The 24,111-nt window shown below is 44.3% G+C and overlaps 2 protein-coding genes across 18 annotated transcripts in view; one reads left to right on the top strand and one right to left on the bottom strand.

The window, feature by feature from the left end:
- The first annotated feature begins 1,664 nt into the window (after positions 1–1,664).
- On the top strand, positions 1,665–4,217 carry LOC144893732 (uncharacterized). Its single transcript, XM_078785127.1, has 2 exons — positions 1,665–2,024; positions 2,079–4,217. The coding sequence occupies exons 1-2, from the start codon at positions 1,746–1,748 to the stop codon at positions 4,215–4,217; spliced, it is 2,418 nt and encodes an 805-aa protein (XP_078641253.1). The 5' UTR covers positions 1,665–1,745.
- A 1,211-nt stretch (positions 4,218–5,428) lies between these two features.
- LOC144888167 (DNA repair protein RAD51 homolog 2-like) overlaps positions 5,429–24,111 on the bottom strand; it is a 36,628-nt gene continuing 17,945 nt past the window's right edge. For 7 of the 17 annotated variants that reach the window (XM_078784729.1, XM_078784726.1, XM_078784725.1 and 4 more), the window contains 4 exons: positions 22,622–22,741; positions 20,445–20,511; positions 8,105–8,214; positions 5,429–5,852 (listed from right to left, as the gene is read on the bottom strand). In XM_078784729.1, the coding sequence (XP_078640855.1) occupies positions 20,502–20,511; positions 22,622–22,741 (130 nt within the window). In that variant the 3' untranslated portion in view covers positions 5,429–5,852; positions 8,105–8,214; positions 20,445–20,501. Of the gene's footprint in view, positions 5,853–6,173; positions 6,476–8,049; positions 8,215–20,444; positions 20,512–22,621; positions 22,742–24,111 lie in introns of all 17 variants that reach the window. The other 10 variants (XM_078784739.1, XM_078784738.1, XM_078784735.1 and 7 more) reach the window with 5 other exon arrangements.

Raw genomic sequence — 24,111 nt, 5'->3', positions numbered from 1 at the left:
ATGATGTGGATCTTTGAATGCGGAATGTTCACAATTACAATGACGTGTGTTATTTAACCATTCCTCCACATCTATAGATTGTACAGTGTCCTTGTAGTTGAAGATCTTTCCCCGAATTGAATTTACCAAAATGTACACAACTCTTGGTCGTGTTGTATTGTTTCTGGAAGTTTAGTCCACACTTCCTTATGTTGAAGTATTTTCTCTATATTTATCATTTCCATCCCTTTGTTATCAAACATAATTTTGATGACATCATTGTCTTTTCTACGATTCACTTTTTTTAGGTTTCTCTTTGTACATTTTATGATCAATCATGTCCAGAATTGCTTCCATGTGTTGGATTGGGAGTTCCTCTTGATCGTCCTCTTCCATTTATCTGTTCACGATTTGCCAAACTTCTTTCAGTTTTTTTATTATTAAGGGATTGATCTTAATTCTGCTGTTGTTACACACACACACACACACACACACACACACACACACACACACACACACACGAAACAAACACTTAAAACAGCCACCGTCACTTGCCGGGATACTCTGGATACCAGCGACGTCATAACAATGGCGCTGTTTTTCTCACTGTACTCAACAGTGCCTTTCCTTGAGGAATTTCCTCCTCCTCATCGATGCAAACCGATGGGCATTATCAGTGCCCTATCCTTTTCAAGCAAGGAAGCAGCACGTACCATTTTAAAAGTCTTTGGTGTGACTTGAACCGGTCCAAACCAGATGGGTATTTTTTGGAGACACCATCTCCTTACTGGATTTCCATTGGCTCCCTATGGGAGCTCATCCGCTCTTTGCCAGGTGTTGTTTTTGGTCCTGTCTCGGTGTCACAGTCACCCTCCCCACTAACAAAGCCAGTGATGGGTGTCCGTTTCGTCACCGATAACCTGACCATGCGGCAGGAAGCACTGGCTTTCATATTACCAGTGGCAGTCCCAAAAGACTGACCTGACCGAAACCTGATTTCCGTTCCAACAGGACAATGACCCCAAACATAGAGCCAAAGCAACACTGGAATGGCTTTAGAACAATAATGTGAAAGTTATTGAGTGGCCCAGCCAAAGCCCAGCCATGAATCCCATTGAGAATCTGTGGAAAGATTTGAAGATTGTTCTTCACCGACGCTCCCCATCGAACTTGGCAGAGCTTGAGCAAATCTTCAAGGAAAAATGGGAGAAACTCCACAAATCCAGATATACAAAGCTGATACATTCATACCCAAGAAGACTCGAAGCTGTAATCACTGCCAAAGGAGCTTCTACGAAGAAGTGACTCACGCGATGTAAATTTGATATTTCTGTATTTCCTTTTAAATTATTTTGTCGACAATTTAAAAAAAAGACACTTTGATATTATGGGGTATTATGTGCAGATCAGTGACAAAAAAAATCTCTATTTAATCCATTTTGAATTCAGGCTGTAACATAAAATGTGAAAAAAGTCAAAGGGTGTGAATACTTTCTGAAGGTAATGTATCTCGTTTGGTATCATGCATTTCGTCTGGTTGAATGTTGAACTTTGCCTGCATGCGGAGCTTTTCAAACGCAGCGTGGAAAGCTCCCGCCGGAAACGGGGGACAGTTGAATGTGCGACCATATAAATACATGGGCAGATGCCACACTTCACATTATATTTATATTAATAGATACCGCACTTGATTTTAGCTCAAACTGACAAGTACCGTCTTTGTTTCTTGCAGTTTTCGATGTGGCCGGAGACATTTGCAGAAAAAAATGGGGAAGAAAGAGCAGCCATTGCCTGAGGAGGTTCAAGAAAAGGAAGTAATGGAGATGCAGGAAGTAAAGAAACAGCTGGATCGAATAATAAAAGAAAGAAATGCATTGTTAGTTAAACAAGAATTGCAGGAACAACAATTAGAGCGAAAAAAGTTGTGGCTGAGAGAGAAAGAAAAAGTGCAGGAAAGGCGTGAAAAGTTGTCACGAAAAAAAGAAGAGCTGAAAGAAAGAAAGCGATTAGTTCAGCTCAGAGAGCAAGAGGTGCAGGAAAAGGAGGTGCAACAAAAGCGATTAGTTCAGCTCAGAGAGCAAGAGGTGCAGGAAAAGGAGGTGCAACATAGCTATGAGGAAGAGGTATGGATGAAAGAGAAAGAAAAGCAGAAGAAAACAGAGGAAGAACAGCAAATGAAAAGCAAGGAAGAGGAAATGAGGAAAACAGATGAGGAAGAGCAGATGAAAAGGCATGATGAAAAGCTAAAGGAAAGAAAGGTGGCAGAGTGGAGGCAAATCCAACTGGAAGATCAGAAAGAACATGCGGAATTTGTACAATGGAAGGAATCGGTATGTCAGGAGCATACACGAAGAATGCTTGAGATCCGACAAAAAGAGCAAGAAGTTCGAAAGAGTGAGTGCATAGTGGAGGAATTAGAGAAACAGATTTGGAAAAAGGGAATGGAGTGCGAACAACTGCAGGCTCAATTCGAAAAAATGAAGGCGTTAAAAGAACCGGAGATAAAGCATAGAGAGCTTGAGACACGCCGACAAGAGGAAGAGGTCAGCGAACGAGAACGGGAAGTTGAGAGAAGGGAGAAAGCGGTACACCGAAGAGTGGAAGAGGATCGTGTGCGACAAGAACAATTTGTAGAGACAAAGACAAGAAAAGAGGAAGAATTGTTGTGCAGAGAGCAAGAGGCACATCGACTGGAGCAAGAGATTTGTAAAATGGAAAACGATGCGCTTGCACGGGAACACGAGGTTTGGCAAAGTGAGCAAAAGCGAAGAGAACAGGCAAAACACACGGTGACGGATCAGGGAATAAAAGATCCGTTTGAGAAATTTAATGAGATGAAAGAGGAGGTAGAAGCAAGTGTTGGTGGAGAGGAGGTGGAAGCAAGTGTTGGTGTAGAGGAGGTGGAAGCAAGTGTTAGTGTAGAGGAGGTGGAAGCAAGTGTTGGTGTAGAGGAGGTGGAAGCAAGTGTTGGTGTAGAGGAGAAAGAAGCAAGTGTTGGTGTAGAGGAGAAAGAAGCAAGTGTTGGTGTAGAGGGGGTGGAAGCAAGTGTGAGTGCAGAGGCAGAAGCAAGTGTTGGTGTAGAGGAGGTAGAAGCAAGTGTTGGTGTAGAGGAGGAGGAAGCAAGTGTGAGTGCAGAGGCAGAAGCAAGTGTTGGTGTAGAGAAGGTAGAAGCAAGTGTTGGTGTAGAGAAGGTAGAAGCAAGTGTTGGTGTAGAGGAGGTAGAAGCAAGTGTGAGTGCAAAGGCAGAAGCAAGTGTTGGTGTAGAGGAGGTAGAAGCAAGTGTTGGTGTGGAGGAGGTAGAAGCAAGTGTTGGTGTGGAGGAGGTAGAGGTAGCGGAAGAGGAGGTAGAGGAGGTAGACGAAGAAGCAATTGTTGGTGTGGAGGAGGTGGAAGCAGGTGTTGGTGTAGAGGAGGTGGAACCAAGTGTTGGTGTGGAGGAGGAAGAAGCAATTGTTGATGTGGAGGAGGAAGAAGCAATTGTTGGTGTGGAGGAGGAAGAAGCAATTGTTAGTGTGGAGGAGGCAGAAGCAATTGTTGGTGGAGAGGAGGCCAAAGCAATTGTTGGTGTGGAGGAGGAAGAAGCAATTGTTGGTGGAGAGGAGGCCGAATCAAGTGTTGGTGTAAAGGAGGAAGAAGCAAGTGTTTGTGTGGAGGAGGAGGAATCAAATGTTGGGGTAGAGGAGGAAGAAGCAATGATTGTGCAAACGGTTGGTGAATGGAAACTGCGTCGGCAGCAACTACGGGATGAGAATGCCAAAGAGTTGTTGCGGAATTGGGATGAGAGTCAACGGCTGAAGCAGGAAGAAGAACAGCTGGTGAAAACAAAGGAAAAACTCTTGTTGAAAAAACAAAGAAAGAAGCAAAGGGAGGCAGCAAAGAAAAGTGTGGGAATTGAACAGAAACCCCACGGTGTTGGCAGGACTCATCAACCACAACAGAAGCCTCACCGTGAAGATGGGCTGCAACAGCAGCAACTAAAACAGCAGGAATGGAAGCCTCACCATGATTATTGGCAGCAAACACAACCAAAACAACATGTTGTTGAAGGGATGCAGCAGGAACAGAAGCCTCGCCGTGATTCCTGGCAGCAACAGCAATACCGTGAACAACATGAAGAGCAGCAGCATGGTGTTGAGGTACCCTACCATATTCATGACCTTCAACAGGTAAGCATTCTTCAGGACTTTGGAGAAGTTGGAGTGAACATACAGGTGATAAACACAGCCAACCGAAGATGAACATGATAAGTTGAAATAAATTTGGCACTTCGTCTTTGACAGACATTGCTGTTAATTCTTGCTTTGATGAAGAGGAATATCCTTAATTGTGGAAATAATTGTAATTATAATTTTGCTGGGAAAGTCTAACTTATTGGTTCAGTCATTCCCCATGAAGGATCATTCCCAAGCATTTTAACTCCCCTCGATTGGATTGGATCAGCTAATTCAAGCTTTTCTCGATTACATGTTCCATCAGTGCATTTTCTGATGTGTCCTTTCCTGAACAAGTTATCAAACTGATGAAGACATCAATGTATTTAATCATTCATATTTTGTTTTTCCAAAGGCCCCCCAGAAGAGGCGCCCGTTCCCTCCTCCACCACCCTCCTGCATGAAACCATCGTACAAGTTAGAACGTAAGTCGCCAAGAATCTTGCCTTACATTACCAATTATCCCAAACTTTGTCGACGCTGCACGTTCTTCACCTCCATCGTGTCCCATTTTCTCTGTGCCTCAGAAGTGTTGAAAACAAACGAATATTTTGCTGCGCTCAAAGCCATCCAAGCACCAAACACATCTTCCAATGTGGTGGAAGTCTGGCATGAGTGTTAATGTATCCATACAGAAGCCAAGTGTGCACCTGGATGATCATTAAAATTAATTTTTTGAAAAATTATTTTTTCACAATTCCACTTTCAATCAGTGACAGGTGACTCGAGCTGCCTTCTCCGGAGGAGTTCATCAGGGTTCGCTTCTCGGCCATCAGATGAGGTTTTAATATTTTAAAATTCGTGCAGTAAGTGGGGATGTGTGGGCTCGGCATGAGGCACAGGAATGATGGATCAAGTCGCTTAAATTCCCTTGTAAAGTGACAGAACGTAAACATTCTTCCTCGTCCCGTGGGAGTTGTTGATTAAGAAAATACAAATGTGAAACTGCAGAGAAAAGTGAAATAAAACATGAACTTAAATACAGAAAACGAGGGAGAGGAGAGGCACAGAAAAAGAGATCGATAGATATTCATTCCAGGATTGTGTTCGGAGGCAGCAGAATGATGGAGATTATGGTGACGATGCTGTTGACTGCTTTTGCTGATGTGTGTGCAGCGAAACCAGTCATCGTAATGGCCGCTGGAGACGAAGATGAAATGCTTGGCAGTGACTCTGTCATCTTTCCGCCGTGCAAGCGCTCCAAGAACACAAAAAAAAATGCCAGGTTGATGATGATGGCGAATTCAAAATTTTTTAATTGAACATCAATCTCCAGAACTAAGGTACGATAAACACACGATGGACTCGACTTAATCACTCGAGTCCTTTTTGTGACTTTGTTACTGTACATCACATGTGACTGTTACTGTATTTCATCGACGACTTTATTACCGTACTGTACATTATGTGTGACTTCATTGCTTTAGTTGTGTGTTTTAATTACTGTACATCGTGCATCACTTCATCTATCTAAATGAGGCGTGACTTCGTTACTACTGTCGTATGATGGAGATGATGATGACAATGCTATTGAGTGGTTTTCACTTGCTTTTGTTCATGTGTTGCAGAGGAAAAAGTCATAGGAATACCCAATGGAGAGGAAGATGCAATGTTTGGCAATGGGTCTCTCTCTCATCACTCCACCGAACAAGTGCACCAGGACTAAAAAAAAACAAACAAAAAAAAACACGCAGGTTCATTCAAAAAAATTGGGGATCCATCCAAATTGGGGATCCATCCATAAGCATCTTTCATGTTTCTCTCACCTTGGTTTTCATTTCAACTCTTCCTGAATCACAATCCTGTTCTACGTTTGCTTGAAACTGCTCAAAATATTTCCTGGAGGTCAAGTCCAGCTCCCTTCTAATCAGCAGTCAATATCCTGGGTACCCATCTCACTGAGAACTTTCTCATGCCAGATAAAATTCTAGTATCCGGATCCGATTCTCGGTGAGGATGCACTGATCCATTACTGAGTCTCACCAACGTATCTGCTCATCTTCAGTCATTGGTCAAAAGCTTGTGGACCACGTCAACCTCTTCTGGTGTGGCGGCTTCGTTGGGACATCAAGATCTTGGCTCAGACTAAGTGCTGTTTCTCTCTCAAATAAATTCAGCTGCCCAGTTGTTGTTTACAGCGGCAAATGAAGGAAGGGGCATCATCTGCCAGTGTTGCCACCATGTCCTCATGGATTTCCTTTGGACCTTTCGTATGGAGTTACAATGATTGATTATTACTCTGATTTCACACTTTTCCATTGACCGACATGTTGAGACTTCTGGTCCTGTGAAAATAAAGAAAAGTGCGTTTTAAAATAAACTAGAACTGCCACTTCATAACTGCTGGCAGTGATGACCGGTTTACTCCGCCTTCCCGCTTTCATACAATCCCACTTTCATTGGACGTGCTTTGATACAAACTCCCCTTCAATACAACCCAGATACACACACACACACACACACACACACACACACCCCCGCCACACACACACACACACCCACCCCCCCCCAAACACACCCCCCCCCACACACACACACCCACCCCCCCCCCCCACACACACACACACCCCCGCCACACACACACACACACCACCCCCCCCCCAAACACACACACACACCCACCCCCCCCCCCCCCACACACATCCCACCCCCTCCCCCCGCCACATCCCCCCCCCCCCCCCAACACACACACATCCCACCCCCTCCCCCCCACACATCCCCCCCCCCCCCAACACACACATACACACCCCCAAACACCCCCCCAACACACACATACACACATCCTCCCCCCCCCCCCCCAACACACACATTACACACCCCCACACATCCCCCCCCCCCCCCCCAACACACACATACACACACGCCCCCACACATCCCACCCCCCAACACACACATACACACATCCCCCCCCCAACACACACAAACACCCCCCCCCCCCTACACACACACACACACACACACACACACACACACACGAAACAAACACTTAAAACAGCCACCGTCACTTGCCGGGATACTCTGGATACCAGCGACGTCATAACAATGGCGCTGTTTTTCTCACTGTACTCAACAGTGCCTTTCCTTGAGGAATTTCCTCCTCCTCATCGATTCCCCGCCCGCCAGGCATTGAAATAATTTCCACAAATACATTCTGCTGTGGTGTCAAGTGGTGACATCTTCATAATGAAATTTTGCATTCTGTGCAAATTGCCAGAGGAAAGTGGACAAGAGGCCCTTGTTCTTTGTGAGAACAAAAGCAAAGCAATCAATTAGGCTACTGATGCACAATGAGATGGTATTTCGTTTTCAGAAAGATAAATAATTCACAATAACCTTAAGTTGGCTTAGCCCTGGTGTTGGCTTAGCCCTTAACCCTGGTGTTGGCTTAGCGGTTAGGGTGCCGGCTTGGGATCCGAGGATCCTGGGTTCGAATCCCGGTCGATCGCTGAATTAACGCCAAGGGGGTTGACTCAGCCTGTCATCCTTCCGAGGTCGGCAAATTGAGTACCAGCTTGCTTGGATGAATGATCACGGTGTGTACCCTGATTTAGAACAGGTACACTGTATCCCTGCACATCGTAAGAGCGTGACCAAGGGTTGGCGTCAGGAAGGGCATCCGGCCATAAAAACATTGCCTCAAACAGGGAACCATGATTGTCATGGGGCCCGCAAGGCTAACCCCCGCTCTAGCGGGGAAAATGGCCTTAAAACGATCATTCATTCATTCATATTCATTCATTCAACCTTAAGGAATGTCGTGTTGACAGAAAGCACTGCAACAATAACTGTAGCAGACCAATTAGGAAAAGTTCATTCATCGTTACTGAAGTAGAAGCTATGTAGTCATCTGCAGACTTACGAGAGAGCCAACGCATTATTATTATTTTCCGAATTGATGCAACTTCTATTCCGACCTGCCGCTGCTGGGTATTCAGAAACCGGAGAACAAGTCTCGTATTAGCACTGTGGCCCCATGATGCGCCCAAGGCTGCGGTCACAAAGGACTCCTCCACTGATGGTTCTTCTGCACAAAATACACACCAAAATTAGAGAAGAGAGTACATAAAGAACAGGCGAAAAGGAAAGGGGAACACACGGCAACAAGGCCATCAGAAAGCGATCCAAATCGGTACCAAAGAAACTTCTTGTTTGCTTTGCCTGAATTTCTGACTCATCTTACTCCAATTTTTATTTATACAAGAGTCTGACCTCATTAAGGAGCTAATTGACAAACAAGAGAAGGAAAGGAGAAATAATACAAAAACGAATACTCTAACAATGGCCCAGAGAGAAACTGTGGGGTAAGAATTAGTGAGTGGAGAAGGCATTGTGGAGACGTGGATGTGCAAGGGTTAGCACACGAGGTCGTGAGGGGCAGCACATTACAAAGCCTGAAGTGAGGAGAACAAGGTAATGGACACAGCGAGATGATCAGATGAATTCACACAAGGGAGAATATGCGTCATGCTTGAATTGAAAGGAATGTTCCAGGTTCATGATAAATTGCTCACTTTTTTTTCAAGATCTGACAGGAGAGATTCTGCCGCAGCCTTCTGGACAAGTGGTTGAGGAATTATAATGCTGAGAGATGAATCATCTACAAAGTGTTAAAATGAATTTTCTAGTGATGTATGTGAAGGACAGGATTGTTCTCAGAAAACCACCTTGAGGGACACCTGCCTCCAGAGGTACAGCATGGCATAATATTTCATCAAACGCAACCTGGTGCGTGTAACGTCCAGGAAATTTCAACGCGAGTGGAGGAGGGAACACGAGATACCATTAGCCGACAGGAAGGAAATCAGTGCAGGATGCAGGATAGAATATAAAGTGCACACATGATACGTCGTGAGAAGAGCTTGGCCTCTTGTTTGAAATTGAGTGCATTCATTTATGAAGAAGCAATGGAACAATCAAGGGAAGCAAGGAATTTCTCTCCACCTTGGCAGAAGGGAGGTCACATGCTATCAGAGGTTTCCATTGAACGGGACAGGGTGGGTGCAGGAACAGAGATTAGAAATTGTGGCCTTGTCTATAAAGACGGTAAAGGCAGTCAACCCTAACATAAGCCATGTACATAGTGATCCCCATCTCCTATCCTTCAAGTTACTCCCATCCTTCAAGAATGGAAGAACCCATTCGGAGCACGTTCCAAAGATACAGTTGACCAACTGCCACCAAGCTCTTGTCGATGGAAAGAAGCACAGCTGCGAGTTAATGTCTCAGATGGGCCTGGTGTTGAGATCTGGTGTGATTTAGCACAAAGACATGATGGTTGCGAGCTTTATGGGGAAACGTCAGCTTCCTGTTGGTGAGGTCGGCTTTCTTGCAGGAAGGGTAAGCTATTCTTCTGGCAATTGGCTACTGCATCAATCACTGTACCAATGACGATATATATTGACAGAATAGGCAAAGGCAGGAAGGTGGTTTATTGAGAAAAGTGTCGCATGCATTGTCGATACATCCAGAGAAGAAAGAGAGTGGAGCAGTTCGCTGGAGATGGAAGACTGCATGGAAGACTAATCTGCCCGATTAAAATTCCCAACAAGGCAGTGCCCTGGTGACCACCAGATAGATGGACAACTTCAAAAGTGGATGATGGAAGGAGCCATGGGGAGATGAGGAAGAACAATAAAGTTTGGAGATGTTGTAAATAACCTTTTGAAGTTCATGTAATAATTCTTCATCAGCCATTTTAGCACACTTGGACTTTAGTCCGGTGAGCTACTGTGATTGAGTAGTGTCCGTCAGTCAGTCAGTGAGTCTGTAAACACTTCAGTCATTATCGCTTGATCCAAACACACGATTTCGATGAAACTTGGCCACAAGCTTCATATGTGATGCCTAATGAAGGTGTATTTACCGCACCAAAATCTGCGCTTAATAAGGGGATCAATGTGGGTCCAGGTTTGAACCCCCCCCCCCAAAATAGGTATTTGCTCTCTTCTCTGTTACATGTTTTGTGTTTCATCCACACCTACCAGTGATTCCCTGGTTCTACCAGGTGAGTGCAGTGGCATTGTCCCCATTTAAAAAAAAATTCAGAAGGGTATTATTGCTCTGACGTTTTACTAAAGTCTCTTGGTATAAAATTTCCAAAGTATCTACACGAGCAAGGAGCACAGGGAACGTTCTATTGCAGGCAGTCGAGTGGGAACTTCAATCACCTCTTCTTGGACAATACAGTATATAGTTCATTATGATATAATAATAATAATAATAATAATAATACATTTATTTTATATAGCGCTTTTCAAGAAGCCCAAAGGCGCTTTGAAAGAGTACAAAAAACAAGTGCAAAAAGACAAAAATCAATAGGTAAATAATCAAAGCAAAAGGAAGGAGAAGGAGAAGAGATAGTCAGGGGTTAAATGCTGTGGGTTAAATGTTGAATGCAGTGTTGAGCAGGTGGGTCTTGAGTGATGTTTTGAATGTGGGGAGTGAGGAGGAGTCTCTGATGGTGTGAGGTAGTGAGTTCCAGAGGGTGGGAGCAGCGATGGAGAAGGCCCTGTCCCCCCAGGATCTGAATTTGGTCCGGATGGGGGGGGGGGGGGGGGGGGGGTCAGGAGGTTGGTACCAGCAGAGCGGAGGTTGCGGGTGGGAGTGTGTCTGGAGAGGAGGTCAGCCAGGTAGGATGGGGCCAGGTTATGGAGGGCTTTGTAGGTCAAGAGGAGGATTTTGTACTGGATTCTCTGGGGGATGGGGAGCCAGTGAAGCTTAAAAAGGACGGGGGTGATGTGGTCACGGGTCCGGGAATGGGTGAGTAGACGGGCAGCGGAGTTCTGAATGTATTGGAGTTTATTGGTGATTATTGAGGGTGAACCATAGAGGAGGCTGTTGCAGTAGTCCAGACGGGAGGTGATGAAGGCGTGGATGAGGGTTTCTGCAGCCGTGGAGGAGAGGGATGGACGGAGACGGGCGATGTTTTTCAGGTGAAAGAAGGCTGTTTTTGTGATCTGTTTAGTGTATTTGTCGAAGGAGAGGGTTTGGTCAAAGATGATGCCAAGAATCCGGATGTGAGGGGAGGTGGATACTGGGAAACCGTCGATGTTGAGGGCAAAGTTATGGGTGGATTTGGTGAGCGTTTTTGGGCCAATGATGATTATTTCAGATTTATCATAGTTAAGTTTGAGGAAGTTGATTTGAAGCCAGGATTTTATTTCAGTGATGCAGTTTGTCAGGATAGAGTGGGTGGCGGTGGAGATGGACTTGGTGGAGATGAAAAGCTGGATGTCATCGGCGAAGCAGTGGAATTGGAGACCATGACGGCGGATTAAGTGACCAAGGGGGGACAGGTACAGGATGAAGACGAGGGGGCCAAGAACTGAACCTTGGGGGACACCTTGGGGGAGGGCAGCAGTGGGGCATTTGCAGTTATTGATGGAGATGAACTGGCGTTTGTCAGAGAGGTATGATTTGATCCAAGAGAGGGCAGTGCCGGTAATGTTAAAGGTGGTTTCAAGTCGGGTGAGGAGGATGGTGTGATTGATGGTGTCAAAGGCTGCACTGAGGTCGAGGAGGATGAGAATGTTGAGGTTGCCGGCATCAGAGGAGAGGAGAAGGTCGTTGGTGATTTTGAGGAGAGCAGTTTCAGTACTGTGGTTGGAGCGGAATCCGGATTGGAATGTTTCATACAGGTTATTGGCAGAGAGGTGATGTTTGAGTTGAGTGGCTACAGCACGTTCCAAAACTTTTGACAGAAAGGGTAGGTTGGAGATGGGTCTGAAGTTGTTTAGGGTGTCAGGGTTTAGTCCAGGTTTTTTCAGAATGGGGGTAACAGCAGCAATTTTGAGGGATGGTGGGACAATGCCTGCAGACAGGGAGGAGTTTATTGTTGCAGTGATAAGTGGAGAGAGAGCAGGAAGGGAGGCCTTGACAAAGCTGGAGGGGATGGGGTCAAGAGTGCAGGTGGCAGTTTTCATTCCTATGAGGAGTTCAGAGAGGTCAGTAGGGGAGACTGGGTAGAACTGAGACAGGGGTTGGCAGGATAAGGGGGAGCAGGTGGTTTGAGGGGGAGCAGGTGCGGTGGTGGTTAAGCTGTTGTAGATGTTGTCAATTTTGCTTTGTAAGAATGAAAGGAAGGAGATGCAGTTATCTCCTGTGAATGACTGGGTGGTGGTGTTCAGGGGGCTGAGGAGTTTGTTTATTGAAGAGAAGAGTGCTTTTTGGTTTCCAGAGCCAGAGTGGATAATTTGAGAGTAGTAGGCGGAGCGGGCGTGGGAGAGGGCATCTTTGTAGTGCTGTAGGTGTTCCTTGTAGGTTTGGGAGTGAATTGTGAGACCTGTTTTATTGCGGAGTCTTTCAAGTTGGCGAGCACGAGTTTTCATCAGGCGGAGTTCAGGGGTAAACCAGGGAGCAGAATGGGTGAAAGAAACTGTTTTGGTTTTTATAGGTGCAAGCTGGTCAAGGCAGGAGGAGAGAGTGTGGTTGTAGTAGTCAGTGAGGTCAGAAGGGGTGTGGAGGTCAACGAAGGGAGAATTGGACATTTTTTCATTTTTTCAGGTGGATGAGAATGAGGTTGGTGAAAGAGCGTTTAGCTTACGGAAGTTGATAGTGCGATAATGCCTTGGTGCTGGGGTGGGGATGTTGATGGTCATAGTGATGGCTAAATGGTCAGAGAGGGTGAGGTCGGAGCCAGAGAGATGGTGCAAAATTAATCCAGTAGAGCAGACAAGGTCCAGAATGTGCCCACGGTTATGGGTAGGAAAGTTGACATGTTGAGTGAGGTTAAAGCAGGTGAGTAAATCAGTGAAGTCAGTGGTTATTGTGGAGTCAGTGGAGTCCATGTGGATATTGAAATCACCAAGGAGGAGGATTGAGGGGGAGAGGGAACAGAGCTGGGTCAGAAAGTAGGAGAAGTCAGACAGGAATGATGGGTGTGGTTTAGGAGGGCGGTAGACGACAGCCATGACTGACTGCGTGTGACCAGAGAGTTTAAAAGCCAGGTGTTCAAATGGTGGAGCAGATGAGATGGAGATGAGGCTGGTCTTGATGTCCTGTCGGTGTATTACGGCAATTTCACCACCTCGGCCCTCCGAGCGTGGTTTATTGATGTATGAATATCCATTGGGTGTAGTGAGGTTGAGTGAGAAGTAGTCCAGAGGTTGTTGCCAGGTTTCAGTGAGACAGAGAAAGTCCAGTTTATTATCCAGAATGTAGTCGTTCAGGATGAGGCTTTTGTTGTTGAGGGACCGGGTATTGAACAGAGTGAGCTTCATGTTTGTTTGTACGGTGGGGATGAACTCAGGTGATTTAGCCAGGGTTTGCAGACAGGAGGTGCGATCGTGTGCGTTGCTGTGACCAGGTGCGCTGGGACGATGAGTGGGAGTGCGCTGAGCCGACCAGAGTATGGGAATGAAGTGACCTGTTTGTAAGTAAACAAACTTACGACCAGAGCCTCTATGAATATATCTGGGTCGTCGCAGGAGTCCGTGGTATTCGATTGCAGAGATGCATGATGGAGTGGAGTAAGTGTTGAGCAGAGGTAGCCTTGCAGCGGAGTACCATAGAGCCATGTCAGGCAGGAGCGAAGGGGACGAGGACAAGGCCAAGGTCAAGGAGGACGAGTAGGCCTTGCCAGTGGAAGCGGCTTGCCAGAAGCGGCGAGCAAGACAGTAAAGGCCGAAGCGGCAGACGAGCGCAGGACAGTTCGGGAGCGGGCCTGAGGCAACGGTGGAAGAGCCGGGCAGGCGAAGCCAGGAGCAGAGCCGGGACCGAGCAGAGAGCAGACCAACGGCCAAAAAGCCGCCACGGCCACCAGAAAAGCAGACTATGTACAATGACCCAGTCGGAGAAGCGGCGAGCAAGAGAGTAAAGGCCGGAGCGGCAGACAAGGCACAGGACAATCCGGGAGCGGGCCTGAGGCAACAGTGGAAGAGCCGGGCAGGCGAAGCCAGGAGCAGAGCCGGGACCGAGCAGGAAGCAGACCCAACGGCCAAAAAGCCGCCACGACCACCAGAAAAGCAGACTATGTACAATGACCCAGTCGGAGAAGCGGCGAACAGGTAACGCCAGCGTCCTCTCCAGACCGGACCGGAAGCGGCACTCCAATCATGAGATATGGCTTGAAAAACGAGATTTCATTGTTATATTTACATCCAACACCGAAGGTGGAAGGAGGTCATGTTTTCACCCCTGTCTGTTTGTCTGTGAGCAGGATATAGTTGTGAGCAACCCTAACAAAATATCTCAAAAGGTTATGGATGGATTCGGATGTAACTTGGACAGGTTGGGTGTGTGACAATGATGAAGTGCTTAGATTTTGGTGAAGATCCAGACCTGCATCCGGATATTAGAATTTCTAGTGATTCTACTCCATTGTGAGATAGGGCCAAAAACGAACGTAGCACAATATCCCAAAAAGTTTGTGACGGATTTGGGCGAAACTAGGCGGATGAGTTGGTTGGGTGACAAGAACAAGGTGATTAGATTTTGGTTAAGCTGCGGATGCAGATCTGGCCTATCAGAGGAATACAAAAGGTAAACCGTTCAGCCTGGCACATGTATGCACTCTGAGTGCCTGTTTTATTTACACCTGTTACTCTCTTTGTGTTTCTCCTCTTCTTTCCTGTAAAAACGGTTCAGTTCTCGAGGATAATTGACCCACGTCTTTTTTTCCATCCTCCCCTTCGTTCTTTGACTTCCGATGCTTGATCCTGCTGATTCAACTCTGGGCCCATTCATTCCACAACATAATCCCCACTCACCGCCAACCACAATTCCTTCCCTCTTTTGCTCTAAATAAGGATTAACATCAACAACGCTAGCTTCACCTCACTTCTCACTTGTCTCAACTTACTCTTCTCAGCTTTGTTGATCAAATTAATCGTTTAACTTGTCTGCCGCTGCAGACCAACGTGTCTTCACAGAAACTAGATTCCATTGTTATTTTCATGTCCTATTTCATAAAACTGCCAGAAAAAAAATGTTCACACTGGAATTAGCGACTAGCAAAACGTTAAAGTTGAATGAAGCACAGAAGTAACCTTTTTGTGAACGGGTTGGAATTTTGCGTTACTTTCTTGTATTATTTCTTCCTATTTCATGGTACATGTTATGCCGACTCTTCTTCAAACAGAAACACGGTTCCTACTGAATTATTCAGTCCATACCAAATCGTGGGAAAACAAACGAGGAGTATGATGGCATTATTGTGCAGGCGACACCTAAATTCAAATTAGAAGGTGCATCTCCGTCATTTTAACCACCCAGTGGTGATCAGTCCAGGCGTGGCACTGCGGTTTGAATTGCTGTTGTACAGGTCGAAATTGGAAGAAAATAATAAAATTACTTTGAAGCACAAAAAGTGCAACACAAATTAAATAGCAATAAAACGTGTTGTTAACTCAGCAAAAGAACTGTAACTGACTTGAGGTGTTCTGAAACATGCAGGGCCGGATGCGCACTTGAGGTCAAGCCTTGGCGTGTTTGTTCCCACGTGGTGTATTACATGTTTGGGCGTTTTGGCAAGCGGCTTTGGGAGGTCGAGTGATAATGTATAACGAGCCGAAACCCGTGGAACATCCACGGAAGGGAGGATGTGGTGTATGGATAGAGTGTACCATTATGGGTGGCATAGGGGATTTGCTTGTCCGAGTAAGAGTGAGGAAGAAAGATGAGAATGAAGAGTGCGTATATATGGATGGCATAGGGGATTTGCTTGTCCGAGTAAGAGTTAGGAAGAAAGATGAGAATGAAGAGTGCATATATGAACAACGCTCGCCGACACCGGCACAAATGCATGCTCTGGATTGTCCACTCAGTGGATGGCTTGCTTTCGCCTTCGCCTGTCCAATCAGCGGACGGCTTGCTTCGCTTTCGCCCAGCAGACGCCAATACGATGGCGTCGTAAGATGGCGTCGTATCGGCAGTTAATCGGATGCTTTTGGGCCCCAACGTCGGCTAATTCAGATTTTTCGAGTTTGGCTGTATGTGATAAACAAAGAGCGCGGTTCGTAGATCGTAAATCCATTAGTGCCGTGGGCATCGGGTCACTGCGTGCGGCGTAAAAGGGATAACAAAGTCGAGTCCTTACGCTATTATTATATAGATGATTGTAAAACTGAAACGATCGTGTCGAAAAATAGTGTGTGTGCAATAGTGTGTGTGCAAAATAGTGCAATTACATCCGCCTCATGGTTACTACCCCACTCACAGGAAGTGAAAAGCGGGGTTAAGCGATTGGTTCAGTTCTGTGTGTCCATTTGTCCACAAATGTAAATTTATGATTGAGGAACAACTTAATTTCAATTGAAAAAGTTATATGTTGAACATGAATCAGAACATGAATCGGAAAATGAACCTATTGTTTCGTAGTACTTTGGCTCAGAATGGTCCCGATCGCACGTGCGCAGAGAGGAGTGAGATAAATTTTAAGTGGTGAAGCCTCTTCAATATTTGGCTCTGTCTGTCCATCCATCCCATCATAAATGAAGAAGAAGAACCTTTCTAACCCATGGTGTTAATTTTTGAGGGTTCTTAAGTGTAATTCTAAAGGGTTCTTCTAAAGGTTAATTCTACAGTGTAATTCTAAAGGTTAATTCTAAAGGGTATTTATGAAGGTTAATTGTCCCCCGTCGCACCGCGGAGCGAAAGGGGGACTATGGTTTTCCCCTCCGTCCGTGTGTGCGTGCGTGTGTCCGTGCGTGCGTAAGCGAAGGACCGAATTCTAATTTGGGGTGCAGGTGCAACCCACGTTAAAATCCAAGATGGCCGCCACCATGTATGTCTGACACCACGTATGTCTGAACCTTGTGAGCGGAATATCTTGAAAAATAAGCGAAGTACCAACTTCTAATCTGGTGTGTGGGTGTATCTAGGCATAAGGAAGAACGCTATTGAAAATTTGATTGCCACGTCATAATCCAAGATGGCCGCCATCATATATATTTCTGAACCTTGTGAGCGAAATATCGTGAAAAATAAACGAACTACTAACGTCTAATCTGGTGTGTGGGTGTATCTACGCATAAGGAAGAACGCTATTGAAAATTGGGTCGCCATGTCAAAATCCAAGATGGCCGCCGCCATTAATGTCTGAACCTTGTGAGCGGAATATCTTGAAAAATAAGCGAAGTACCAACTTCTAATCTGGTGTGTGGGTGTATCCAGGCATAAGGAAGAAGGCTATTGAAAATTGGGTCACCACGTCAAAATCCAAGATGGCCGCCACCATATATATGTCTGAAACTTGTGAGCGAAATGTGTTGAAAAATAAACGAACTACTAACTTCTAATCTGGTGTGTGGGTGTATCTACGCATAAGGAAGAACGCTATTGAAAATTGGGTCGCCACATCAAAATCCAAGATAGCCGCCGCCATGTATGTCTGAACATTGTGAGCGGAATATCTTGAAAAATAAGCGAAGTACCAACTTCTAATCTGGTGTGTGGGTGTATCCAGGCATAAGGAAGAAGGCTATTGAAAATTGGGTAGCCACGTCAAAATCCAAGATGGCCGCCACCATATTTGTCTGAACCTTGTGAGTGAAATATCTTGAAAAGTAAACGAACTACTAACTTCTAATCTGGTGTGTGGGTGTATCTACGCATAAGAATGAATGAATGAATGATCGTTTTAAGGCCATTTTTCCCTGCTTGAGTGGGGGTTAGCCTTGCGGCCCCATGACAATCATGGTTCCCTGTTTGAGGCAATGTTTCTCTGGCCGGATGCCCTTCCTGACGCCAACAAGAGGAACGCTATTGAAAATTGGGTCGCCACGTCAAAATCCAAGATGGCCGCCTTGCGTCTTCCACTTTGTCAACTCACATCACTTCAACGACGGGGGACCAAGGCGTAACGCTTGTTCCAAAGGGTAATTATAAAGGTTAATTCTAAAGTGTAATTATAAAGGTTAATTCTCAAGGGTAATTCTTAAGGTTAATTCTAAAGGTTAATTCTAAAGTGTAATTCTAAAGGGTTCGATATAGTAATTCTAAAGGGTAATTCTAAAGGGTAATTCTAAAGGGTAATTCTAAAGGTTAATTCTAAAGGTCAATTCTAAAGTAATTATGAAGGCTGATTCTAAAGTGTAATTCTAAAGTGTAATTCTAAAGTGTAATTCTAAAGTGTAATTCTAAAGGGTAACTCCCAAAGGGTAATTCTAAAGGGTAATTCTAAAGGGTAATTCTAAAGGGTAATTCTAAAGGTTAATTACAAAGGGTAATTCTAAAGTGTAATTCTAAATTGTAATTCAAAAGGGTAATTCTAAAGGGTAATTCTAAAGGGTAATTATATATATTTTTAAATAACCACCTTTAGAGGCCATTTTTCCCCGCAAAGCGGGGGTTGGCCTTTTTTGGGGACCGTGGTTGTTGTTGTTTTTCGGTCCCCTTTTTGAAGCAATGTTTTACGGCCGGATGCCCTTCCTGCCGCCAACCCTTTTTGTCGCCTTTTACGACAAACAGGGAATTACCAGTGAACTGGTACTCAATTAGCCGACCTCGGAAGGATGACAGGCTAAGTCAACCCCCCTGGCATTAATTCAGCGATCGACCGGGATTCAAACCCAGGATCCTAGGATCCTAAGCCGGCACCCTAACCGCTAGCCCAATACCAGGGATCAAAGGGTAATTCTAAGGTGTAATTCTAAAGGGCAATTATAAAGGTTAATTCCAAAGGGTAATTCTAAAGAGTAATTCTAAAGGTTCATTCTAAAGTGTAATTCTAAAGTGTAATTCTAAAATGTAATTCTAAAGTGCAATTCTAAAGGGTAATTCTAAAGTGTAATTCTAAAGTGTAATTCTAAAGGGTAATTCTAAAGGGTTCAATATAGTAATTCTTAAGGGTTATTCGAAAGTGTAATTCTAAAGGGTAATTCTAAACGGTTCAATATAGTAATTCTTAAGGGTTATTCTAAAGGTTTATTCTAAAGAGTAATTCTAAAGGTTAATTTCAAAGTGTAATTCTAAAGTGTAATTCTAAAGTGTAATTCTAAAGTGTAATTCTAAAGTGTAATTCTAAAGTGTAATTCTAAAGGGTAATTCTAAAGGGTAATTCTAAAGGTTAATTCTAAGGTGTAATTCTAAAGGGCAATTATAAAGGTTAATTCTAAAGTGTAATTCTAAAGGGTAATTCTAAAGGGTTCTAAAGGGTAATTCTAAAGGTCAATTACAAAGGTAAATTCTAAAGGGTTTGATATAGTAATTCTAAAGGGTAATTCGAAAGTGTCCTAAAGGGTAATTATAAAGGGTTCAGAGGGTCATTCTTATGGGTTTTGTTCGTTTCTCGGCTTTGCCTATTCCACATTAAAAATGGCAAACTGAACCGCTTCCTTCGGACACGGGTGCGATATTTAATTTTCTTTTTTTTTAGCATTGTCTGCCTGTCTGGCAGTCAAACAAAATTGAAAATCATTGCAAACAGAAAATTTTGTGTTTAAGGATCTCAAAGGAAACAACAGGCATGAAGAACTAATGTAAAGTGTTAGATAAGGTGGTGTATAAGACCCTGCATCAATGATGGTAATCTTTCGGATTTTTTTTATTTATTACAACCTTTAAATCTTTATTTTATTTCAATTGAATTAAATACTTCAACAATGCAAAACACAAATTGCCCTTTTCCACTTTCAAAACCCTTCCATTTAGCAGTACTTGGACAAAATTTTACGGCATTTTCGATCATCTCGGCCAATCAAATTTGCCGCTTGTAGACCCCGCTTATATGCTGGTTCCTCAAGACGGCGTGGGGTAAGATGTACTGTGAACTCTCTAGTTTCTAGATGTTGCAAATGTGGAACCTGTGTGGCTCAGCCTAGCATGGAGAAAGAATCCATTATCAGGTGGAGGAGAAAAGGCATTTGTGACAATCAATGCTCATCGAGAAGAAAAAGGATGTTGCCAAATTTGCTCCGACAGTAATGAACTTTGGAAATGTGCACCAGCTTGATCTTCACCATACTGTCAAGGAAACCACGTATCTTTTATGTCAATGTTAATGTACTCAAACCCCTGCCTCACACCAATATACCACAAGACAAGAAAGATGAAGATGGGCAATTTGGTTCCATTCATATCAATATTGAGAAATTGTGATGAAAAATAGCAGAAGTGCAATAATTACTGGAAGTGTGGCACATTTATTTATCCGACTTTTTTTGGGAGAGGAAGATTAATTTCGATCATTGTGTTGCACACTGATCTCACTAAAGATAATGATGTGTCCATGTAACAAGTTTTACAATCGGAGAAACAAACCCAGAACATTAAGCATTTAATTTCTTCTGATAAAGGAAGATATCCGGTGTTGCTCACCTGTTATCTCCAAAGCAGATTTCGGGCGATCGTTAAATCTTACTGTGATCTGATTCGTCAGCAAGATCTAAAATAAGAAAACAGAAGATAAAAATTTCATGTATTAGGCAACGGCATACAAAAGTCTATAAAAACAAACAAACCACTGATGTATTGTTAAGCATTGGTCTTTCTTTCTTTGGTATTGGTCTTTCTGGCTTCAACATACTCCTCTCCGGCCGAGCTCCCCCTGCTCTGTCTGTGCCCTGCCCCCCAAATATTCCTGCAGGACGCACAAGATCTGCCGTCAACTCTCTTCTGGTGAAACTGCCAAAATCAACTCTTTGTCTTGATTTTGCCTTTTTCATTCCTCACCTTCACTCTTTCATTCCTCTTTTCTACCACCTCTGGAACAATCTCCCACACTCGCTTCAATCTCTCTCCTCCCTCCAGGTCTTTAAAACAGCTGTTCACCACCATCTCTTATCTTCCCCCATCCAAAACCTTGATCTTTTCTTCCCCCGTTAAAACACCCCAAATCCACCTCTTTCAATCCCCAACTTCTTTCCTGAAATTCCTAGTAGTGTTCATTTGCTTTATACCATGTACTCCTCCCCCCCCCCCAGCCCTCCCCCTTGCACAGATCTACCGACGTCCCTGTTCCCTACTGTTGTTGTGCTTGTGTTCTTCTCTCTCTCTCTCCACCTCTTGTCTCCCGCTCCCTTCATTGTATGTTTTATGTGTCTGTGCATGTTTTCATGTTCAATGTGTTAGCTCTTACACGAGCCTCGATTCTGTATACAAAAAAAAAAAAGAAGCAAAGATTACAAGTAAAATAAATAAAAACAAATAAATGAGCACATTTCCAAGATTGATGACAAAAAGATCAATCTATATCTACAGCGTATAGTAATCCGCCAAGGTGTCGAGGAGGGTGGGGAAGGGGGTCCAAGGGTGGAGCTAAAGGTTTTTCCTTGACAACCCCCACCCCATCCTTTGAAATCCTCATCGTTCATACACTCAAAGCCACGAAGGTGTTATTTGAATGAGTGGACCCAAAGAGATGTAAATCACTCTGTGACAAGACTTGACTAGATGGAGGGTGATACCAAACTGCCCAACCCATCTCTCGTACAGTATAGCATTGTACACATTTACTGTGTGAGACAAAGCATTATCATGGCAATAACATTACATACCGAGACAGTATACCACTGACCATCCCATTTCACCATGGAGCTAATCAATGGCCGTTTTACCACGTTCACGGAGTCTTTCCTGCATGATTTTAACTATTGAGGTCCTGACACGCGATATATTGCCCGAAACAACTAGACTGATGGTTAAGCTTGAATTTTTTTGAGTGATAGGAACCAATATCTCCACTCTATGCGAGAGAAATCACGATATCCCTCCCTATCGTCGAACTCCAGGAGCTACGTTGCATTGGCCGGACGAGGTACCTTTTGCTCAAACATTGAATTCCTTTGATAAACTACCTCGTACCAACCTTAATCAATTTCCAGGGATAATTCATTATTTTTTCCACATTTCTGTTTCTGACATCAAGTTCTGCAACTGACAATTTTATAGTCCGGCCACAAATCACACCCAGACAAAACAGCTGTCTGCTTCCTTTCTGGTCTTGCACCCCCTACTCTTTTCATACTTTTTCCACCCCCCTCTACCCACAGGTTTCTCCAGGGCACACATGGTCCGCCATCAATCCCCTTCTGGTGAAACTACCTAAAACCAGGATCACTGCTCACCTTCACTTATTTGTTCCTCTTTTTTCCCACCTGAGGAATCAACTTCCACATCCTCTGCAATCTCATTGTTCCCTCTAAATCTTCAAGACAGCTGTTCACCACCATCTCAGATCGTCCCCCATCTAAAACCATGATCTTTTCTTCCCTCGTTAACCACACCCCAATCCCTCCTCCTAAGTTTCCAGTTTTAACTCCTTGGAGTTTTCCTTCTCCATACATGCGTTTTGCATCCGGATCCCTTCAGTGTGCTAAGTCTTACACAAGCCTCGACTGTATAACATAAAATAAATAAAGATAAAAAAGAAAAAATAGACAATAAAATATCATAAATAACACCAACAGGCCAACCTTAAGTTTCAATAGGATATGGTATATAGCATTAGTTAGGTATGGGGCAACATCACAGATCGAAATTTCACAATGTTTTACCTGTCCATTATATGTTGTGTGCTGAACTCCCTGTACAAATGTACTCTGCCTGTCATTTCAAGGAGTCTTTCCTGACAGGCAAAGTACTCGGAATAGCGTTTCTGAGCAATCTCCATCAACCTATGACATAAAAAGGTAAAACCTGTGTGTTTAAAGGCAAAACGCAAGCAAATCTCTGGGTGACAATTTACCAAATCAGACATGTCAGTATTAAGGATTGATAAGAAAAAAACAAGGCGAGAAAAAAAGGAAATATCTATATATGACACTGTATACAGTCGTGGAGTCGTCTGAATCCATCGGTGGAGAGCATCATCAAAAAACAACAACTGCAATGGGCTGATTACCTCTTAAGAATGAGCGATTTAAGGATCCCGAAACAGCTATTTTATGGGGAACTGCCTGTGGGAAAACGTGGCATTGGGAAACCTAGAAAGCACGCCAAGGATTGTCCAAACGCGACACGAAAAAGCTGCGATATTGACCCGACCAAGTGGGAGCATCAGACCACAGATCGCTTGTTTTGGAGAAGGATTGTCAACAAAGGCATCAGAAAATTTGAGAAGGTGAGATGTGAGCGTATCCACCAGGCTCGCTTGAGGAGAAAGAATCCAGACCAAGCGGTATCAACCAGATTCCAGTGCGACATGTGAGGGAGACCGTGCGCAACTGCGGCTGTGGCCTCGCTGCGCATTCTCGTGCTTACCACAGGACATGATAAACCAACAGTCTTCGTCGGACTCGACGTGACTTCCATCATCATCATACAGCCATGGCCAAAAATATTGGAACCCTTGCACTTTGCTCAAAGAATGCACCATTTCTTCCAGAAAATTATTGAAATTTAAAAAATCTTTTGGTATTCGCAAATGTATTTCTATGGTTTGCAGTGGAACAAAAAAAAGCTGAAAAATTTGTTAAATCTTAGATTATTCCACACAGAAATCCTAAAATGGCCCGGACAATATTATTGGCACCTTTTAGAAGTTGTTAGAAATAATTAAGTGTGTGGTATAAACAGGAGGTCGCCACTCCTCTCTGTCTCTCTGCTGACCGTTGGGGAATTCACCCTCTTCTGTCCGTGCTGTTGGAGTCAACTGGACTCTCATCCACCAGATGTGCAGAGCCATCTGCCATTTGAGCCGCATGACTGTGGACCATTACCCTGGGAAGGGGGGCTGACAGGTACTACACCTTGCCCACAGGTGACCTAGGATTATGCAAGGCAGGGGCATCCATCTCCCTGAGGTATCAGAAGACACCCGCATGCCCAATGTTTGCAGTGGAACAAAACAAAAAAAAGCTGAACACATTACTAAATCTTACATTATTCCACACAGAAATCCTAAATTGGCCCGGACAATATTATACAACCTTTTAGAAGTTGTTAGAAATAATTACATTTCATAACCTCCTTGGACGTGGCCGCAAGAGAAAACTTGATCGAAGATTGCAGCGAAGGATTGTTCGACTGGTGGAGAATGCACCTG

The sequence above is a fragment of the Myxine glutinosa genome, chromosome 9, assembly GCF_964187855.1.
Source record: "Myxine glutinosa chromosome 9, kmMyxGlut1.1, whole genome shotgun sequence".
In the NCBI taxonomy this organism is placed as follows: domain Eukaryota; kingdom Metazoa; phylum Chordata; class Myxini; order Myxiniformes; family Myxinidae; genus Myxine; species Myxine glutinosa.
The sequence above is the reverse complement of the archived record's forward strand: the minus strand, read 5'-3'. Positions and strand labels throughout refer to the sequence as shown.